Source organism: Crinia signifera, chromosome 5 (genome assembly GCF_055691185.1).
Source record: "Crinia signifera chromosome 5, ASM5569118v1, whole genome shotgun sequence".
Lineage (NCBI taxonomy): Eukaryota > Metazoa > Chordata > Amphibia > Anura > Myobatrachidae > Crinia > Crinia signifera.
Window position 1 is genome coordinate 159,561,691 of NC_139221.1, and position 7,671 is coordinate 159,569,361.

Consider the following 7,671-nt stretch of genomic DNA (forward strand, 5'->3'; position numbering starts at 1 on the left):
ATTTGGTGTCCCACAGTTGAGTATCTGGATCCATCTCCGCATAATTCACCAATTTAGCAAATAAGTATCAGGTCCTTACAGCCTGCAAAAACAGTGTAAGTGCTATGTGAGTAAAAAAATAAAAATAGAGAAAATAGCAGCGCTGGTAATATAATAAAAACATAAAAAACAAATGATATAAATTGCAAAACTTTACTTAATAAACATAATTAATATGCCAAGATGTAAATATGAAGGCCTCACTCGCAGGGATAATATTGGTGGAGCACCCAAGGTTTAAATTGAAAACAGTCCGATGGACAAGGTAAGTACACTTTACCATAAACTTCTGTGGTGTTGCTTCACTCCTGTGGAGAATATAATTAGTGTCCCCAAGGTGGGTACCAGAGTCCTCTCTAGTTGTATGGTGCCCGATATGAAACCGTTGAAAGGAATGTAAACTGGTGTACCTGTTAGGAGTGGTTACTTTAACCTACCTCCTGAGGTGGACTCTAACCTACCTCTGGATAGGGAGTTGGACTTTAACCAATCTTCCTTTATCCCTTCTTCCTCAATTTGGTGGCCCCCCTTAGAGCTCCGTGAGTGTTAACCCTGTATATGCTGATCAGAAAAGAAGACCATCATGTATGCAAGGTACAACACTGGTTTATTGTTTACACATACAGCATATTTATACAGTATAGCATGCATGGGCTCGACAAGAGATGATTGGATGATACAGGGGTGTAGCAGGGAGGAGTTCCAGTTACTGTCTAGGGGATATATGTTATTATTATACAAGGACATGGGAGAACAGACAGTTTTTGTAGAAAACATGTGAAATACATCTTACAGGAAATAACCTTGAGCAACGCAGCCTTGAGCAGCAGCAGACTGTCACAAAGCAGAATAGAAACTTGTAATTTTCCACTCACTATAAGGCATTTGAGACAAGATGGAGAACAGCATACAAAATGGTGCATAAATCCTTTCAATCCCCTCTTAGAATCATAATTTATTTAAATTATTTGATTCTCACGTGTGCTTTTCCTTTTAATACGCTGTTCCCTCACATATGTAGCATAGTCATCGGGTGTAGGGGTTTCAGAGGAAAGATCAATATACATAATAGCAACAGGTGTTGTGGTACCTAGATATTTGGAAACTATTCTCCTGCCTAGTGGAAAAATACAGTAAGCAACGATTATGATGAACAGAAGTACAGTAAGTGTAATGATACCTAGTTGAGTTAAGGCATGTTTCCAGTTGCTCATCCAGCCGAACCAAGCAGCCCAGGGGTCAGTGACACCTGAGTTTTCCTTGAGCTCTCGGGATAAGTCTTCTAATTTTTTAATGGCTAGTGTGACTTTGCCATTGGGACCTGTATTGTCAGGAATGAAGGTGCAACATCCTGCAACTGTGTTTATGTATACACATGTACCACCTTTCTCGGCCAAGATCATATCCAGGGCCATGCGATTCTGGAATGTCATCTGTGATGTGGCCTCCAGTTGTTCTGCAATACCTTTCAAGGCATCCTTTGTATCATTAACAAATCTCTGTTGATTATAATACATATAGTTTATCCATGCAACATTCTTATTGATTGTAACCTGGGGCAGCAGAGATTCAAAGCCAGCAGCTACTTCATCTCGGGCCTTGAACTCGTCTGGGACACCCCGGGGTACACCAATAGTATCAATGTATACGTGTGGGTCAAAGCTTTCCAGTGGGGTACTTCTCTTTTGTCTAGGGTGTGGGTCAGGTAGGGGTGAAGGTGTTTCAATGGCTGTTGGCAAAATATGGATAGGCATAATGATTTTTGAGAGAGCACATTCGCCCCTCCATACACTGTCAAGCTTTGCTCTAATTTTCATGTCCCCACAAATGAAATAAATGTCACCAAGGGATTTCTTCATGATGGGTAAGGTTACATACCTGCGGATGGCACAGTAACCATCCGGGAATGTTTTCAGATCTACCCCCTTAGTGACATTAGAACAGTAACAAGTATAGTTGCCTGGATATATGGTGATTGTGTTACCTGGATTGGTGTTTTTTCCTAAGATGGGGTAGTTCTTCTTCCATAACTCACATTCATTATCTTTAGTTTTATTGCCAGTGTATAAGGTAAAAAAACATTCATCCTCTGATTCTGGTATGTTAAGGGGGACGGTACCAAGGTGGGGTCTGGACTTAGCACATACATAACAGTCAGTTCGGTTAGTCTGTCGTGCATTGTATTTCATCCATTCTAACCAAAAATTCACATCAGCTAAACCTGTCTCTATGGACATGGTGTCCTCATATGTGGGATTACTGATAGCAACCATATCTTTAAAGGTACTTATGTGTGGTTTGAATGGGGATAATGGCTGGGGCCTGGCGGGGGATGGTGGCTTACGGAGGGAAAGGTATTCCTGATTGTTAAACATATCTTTGAGATAGAATTGTTGTCTATCACTGGCATATCCACCTCCCCACCATACCCCTAGAACATACATTCCAGCATCACTGGGGCTGGGATTTTCAATATTTATAGTGCAATAATAGTCATATCTACCGTCATCCTTAGTGATAGTCATCCTAGAAAGTAATGGCTTACCATACTTGTCCTTTCGATCAATAGCCAAGGTGGGTTTGTATGCCCAGTCGATACCTGAATTCCACCCCACTGCTCCCCAATAATTGCAGTTATTTCCCCAATAATAATCATCTGTGACACAAATATATACATTTTTAGTCTGGCTGAGAGCTGATTTGGATGGCATGGACCACATGTTACTAGGTATGACCGTATCATAGTTTATTCGGTAAGTGGCCACGCGAGTGGTAGATGAATTGTACCAAAGGGTAAGCACATCATCCTGACTGGTAATATCCACTTCTGCGGTACAGAAATTATAAAGAACAAGAGCGAGTAAAGTCAGCAGAGCTAAGATAGGGGGAATCATTTCCTTCAAGGGTCCTCTCGGCCTCAGTAGGAATTCCGTTTTCCTCGATGTCTGGATCCCCTACCGGCAATTCTTCTCCTCGTAGGAGGTCAGAGTTATTAACTCCCGTTAGTACCTCACTGGTCCGGTCTGTGTCAATCTCAGGATCGGTGTCGACCTCTGTGTCGAAAGTAGTTGGAGTAGGGATTTTCTTCACTCTGGATGCGTGGATCCACGTTGGGTTGTCATCGGTGAGCACAGCAGTTCTTGTCACAGCGACCACCTCTGTCTCAGGACCGTAGGAGAAATCACCTGGATTCTTGTTGCGTGGAAGGACTTTAACCACAACTTTGTCTCCGACTTGGAATGGATGTGTAGGTTTCTGTGGATGACAAGGATTTTTAAGTACAACTTCATGTTCAATTTCGTCTAGTCTGTGTATTAAAGTCCTTACATATTCTTCTCTGATTACTTCTAAATCTCCTGCTTGTGTGACTAGTGGTTTCCTTGCCCAGGGGGTGGGGAAGGGGCGTATATGGTATATGGGTAAAATCAATCTGCAGGTGAGTAAACGGAGTGGTGGGGTATTCAAGATGTTGGTGTTTTGCTTTATTGGGATTGTTAGGGTTGTTTCTAAGACACACAATACATCTACTAACATATTGGGTGACAAGTTCTTTTGCATTTGTGATGTAAAAATCATTGGTGAGGAGCAGTGTTGTCGTGACTTTGCTGTGGTGACCTACTCCGTGATAGTGTGCTATGAACAGTGAGGCACTTGTTTGGGGGATACAGGGTTTCCCCTCTTTGCAGATTAATCCAGTCCGTGGATTCTTCTGCAGAATTGGGTATGTCCAATCTGATAAATCAGAGTTAGAGGCAGTTGCCTGTAATTCTGTAAGTAAGTATGTGTCTTCTAGTGACGGTGGTGACATTATGGTAAGTGTGAGGTTGTATGTGGATGTGGCAGCAGCTTGTTTTGCAGCAGTGTCAGCAAGGGCATTGCCCCGTGAGATATCATCTTTTCCACCAGTATGTGCTTTGCAATGGAGAATGGCAATGTGTGGGGGCAATGTGATTGCGTGCAATAAGTCAGCAATAAGTTGGGCATGTGAGATGCCTTTTCCATCAGCGCCTGTGAAACCTCGGCGCTGCCAAATCATGCCGTGGTCGTGAACAACGCCATAAGCAAATTTGGAGTCTGTGTAAATGTTGACAGGTTTTCCTGTGTACAAGTGACAAGCTCTGGCGAGAGCGATTAGCTCAGCAGCCTGTGCTGATTGCAGAGGAACTGCTTTTGCTTCAAGGACAGTTTGAGGAAGTTTAACTACTGCGTAGCCTGTCTGGTATGTTTTGTCATTTGGTCGACTGCAGGAGCCGTCGACAAAAATTATGTCGGCGTCGGGTATGGGTACAGCCGACATGTCACTTCTGGGTGAAGTTTCTGAGTCGATTGTCAGAGAACAGTCATGTGGGGGAGGTGCTTCGTCATCAGGTCCTTTTAAACCTAAAAGGGCATTAAGTATGGGCGCGGGGCCTGAGGATGCGTTTGCATACTTAATGGTGAGTGAGGGGCTTCCTAGCAACAGGACCTCATCTCCACTAAGACGCTGGGCTGACATGTTGTGTGTGTAGCCCTTTAAGTAATGCTACAACATTATGTGTGGTATGGAGAACAGTGGGTGAGCCTAGGGTGAGTGTGGTTGCCATCTCAGCTATCATTGCACAGGCCGCCAGTGCCTGAAGACAGGCAGGCATACCTTGGACCGACACCGGCATCACTTTGGAAAAGAATGCCACTGGGCGCAGCTTACCTCCATGTTCTTGTGTCAGCACACCCGCCATGGTTTTACATTTTGTCCCTTGCATATAAATGAAATGGTTGTACATAGTTTCGGAGGGTCAATGCCGGACTTTTTATCAACATACATTTAAGGCTTTCATATATGCATTTAACATTTCTTGTGACCATTGTATCTGTTTAGGTTTGTCATTGAGTGTGGCTTGTCTCAAAATGTTATCATAGTAGGAACAGTCAGAAATTCACTGTCTGCAATAATAGTGTTTGGGCGGACCAGACCCAGTACAGACTGTATGCGTTGTGGGCTGACTTTCCTCTCTCCCTTTTTCAAGACAAAACCTAAATAATCAACATTCTTTTTGCACCATTGCATTTTTGCTTTTTGACACTTTGTGCCCACATTCACAGAGCCAGTTTAACAGTGATATACCATCCTCTCGGCATGCCTCCTTTGTTGAACTACAGATAAGCAGATCATCTGCATACTGTAGCAGGACTGAACCATAGGGGGATGCCAGGGGGTTAATATGGCTTGGAGCACGATGCTGTACACAACAGGGGAGTCAATATACTCCTGTGGCAGTCTGCATCATGTTAAATGCTGGCCTCAAAAGAAAATGCAAATAACAGTTGTGTCTGGGTGTCCACAGATATGCTAAAAAATACATTTTTTCAAATCGGTTACTGAGAAGTAGGCGGCATCTACAGGGATGGCTGAGATGAGTGAGTTTATATCAGGTACAGTGGGTGCAATGGGAACAATTAATTGGTTTATTGCTCTGAGGTCCTGTTGACCATGTCTGAGGATTTACAGTGTCTAATTCTGTGTTTGGGTCAGAACTGTCAGTCATGAGCAAGTGTGGTGATGAAACATCGATTTCCTTTCCTATGTCATGGCCCTTTAAGGTCTGTCCCTGCCAGTCAATCTGAAATCTGGGGTTGTCTCTAGGTCTGGGTTGGCTGGGCTGCATGGGGTTACTGACCTGTCGGGGTTATGGTACCAGAGGACGATACTACATTTACAATTTAAACAAGTACCTATGTATGGATGTCTGGGGTGTGACATAGACGTAGATGAAGTATGAGAATGGATGAAATATGAGAGCGTGAAAAATTCTTAGTATCCAGACCAGGGGCGCCGTTTCAGTAAGGCAGGAGTGTACCTACAGCAGCAGACTGAAAGGGTTGGTCTTTATCTGAATACTGTGTGAATTATGTATTCACTTTATACATCTCATAAAAATTAATGTTTATGATTGGTTAGTTATAACCACAGACTGTCTACGTGACAGTGGATAGAGTCAAGTGGTTTTATCCTGAAAACTGCATATGAAGCCTCACGTTGCGTTACCCCAAAGAGAGGGGAGCATATAGTCCGCAAGTCTATTGGCATACAGTAATCAATGAGACAAGAGAGAGAAAGAGTTAGTGTGCGTCAACTTACCAACCGCACAAGATGTACAAGTTAAATACATATATCGCATGTGTGTTCACTTACCAACCACACAAGGATATTACACGTAATACAACTTATACTGTAAAAAAGGGATAGTAAGAAATGGCCATATAGAAAAAAGGGCGATCAAATTGAGGTGACTAATGAGCGGACCCCTTAGGTCACTCTTTATATATTACCAGATCACTGATCTGCGTGTGCACACTATAAAACAACCAGCTGAAACTTTACTACTTTTGAAGTAAAGGTCTATACGGATTCAGGATTCGATATGTCCGTGATCCGAGAACAGGCAACAGACCACGTATGGGTGTCAACAGTTCAACGGGAACGAAGATCGAAATCCCGGGCCGGGCCCCCAGCTGTTAGGAGTGTTTACTTTAACCTACCTCCTGAGGTGGACTCTAACCTACCTCTGGATAGGGAGTTGGACTTTAACCAATCTTCCTTTATCCCTTCTTCCTCAATTTGGTGGCCCCCCTTAGAGCTCCGTGAGTGTTAACCCTGTATATGCTGATCAGAAAAGAAGACCATCATGTATGCAAGGTACAACACTGGTTTATTGTTTACACATACAGCATATTTATACAGTATAGCATGCATGGGCTCGACAAGAGATGATTGGATGATACAGGGGTGTAGCAGGGAGGAGTTCCAGTTACTGTCTAGGGGATATATGTTATTATTATACAAGGACATGGGAGAACAGACAGTTTTTGTAGAAAACATGTGAAATACATCTTACAGGAAAAAACCTTGAGCAACGCAGCCTTGAGCAGCAGCAGACTGTCACAAAGCAGAATAGAAACTTGTAATTTTCCACTCACTATAAGGCATTTGAGACAAGATGGAGAACAGCATACAAAATGGTGCATAAATCCTTTCAGTACCCAGATACTGGAACCAAGCATTCCCTTTCAAGGGTGGCTGCAGATGGATTAGGTCACCGGAGGATATCCAGAAGGGAAATGCCAATGTTGGAGACCAAGGCTGGTTGTGCTGGAATTTGTCAAAAATAGGTGTGAAAATTGCCAACCAAACTTTGTTATTAATCATAATGACCTGTAATGTTTACTAATATGGGAAATAAAATATTTTTTACACAATATTTTTTTATTTGAATTTATATAACAAATGTGAGTGACGCTGGCATTTTTAGTGGATATTTTGAACATATCTCACAGAGATTTTGGCACTCAAAGGGTTAAGGAACAATGTCGTATTGGTGCTGTCCCTAAATAGGGTATGCATATAACCCTGGTAAGATAACTTTCAAGAGTTGCTGAGAGATTTTCACAGGTATTGCAAGTTATTGTGAAAAATATATAGATTATAAAGAAGTATATAGTTTAAGTAGTCAAGGGAAGCAAGATATGGCAAGATTGCATAACATAGAGGGGCACAGGATATTGATTTGGTTCATATTAGGTTCACGGCCACTTAGACTTCTGATTTTGACCCTGCCAGGGCCCAAAAGGGGGTATGGCCACTACACAAAGTGG

General features: G+C 42.6%; 1 protein-coding gene across 1 annotated transcript; it reads right to left on the minus strand.

Annotated features, from left to right (window-relative positions):
* Positions 1-622: 622 nt before the first annotated feature.
* On the minus strand, positions 623-6,911 carry LOC146080674 (syncytin-1-like). Its single transcript, XM_083188186.1, has 2 exons — positions 6,583-6,911; positions 623-3,294 (listed from the first exon to the last, which is right to left on the minus strand). The coding sequence occupies exon 2, from the start codon at positions 2,931-2,933 to the stop codon at positions 999-1,001; it is 1,935 nt and encodes a 644-aa protein (XP_083044312.1). The 5' UTR covers positions 2,934-3,294; positions 6,583-6,911; the 3' UTR covers positions 623-998.
* Positions 6,912-7,671: the final 760 nt, after the last annotated feature.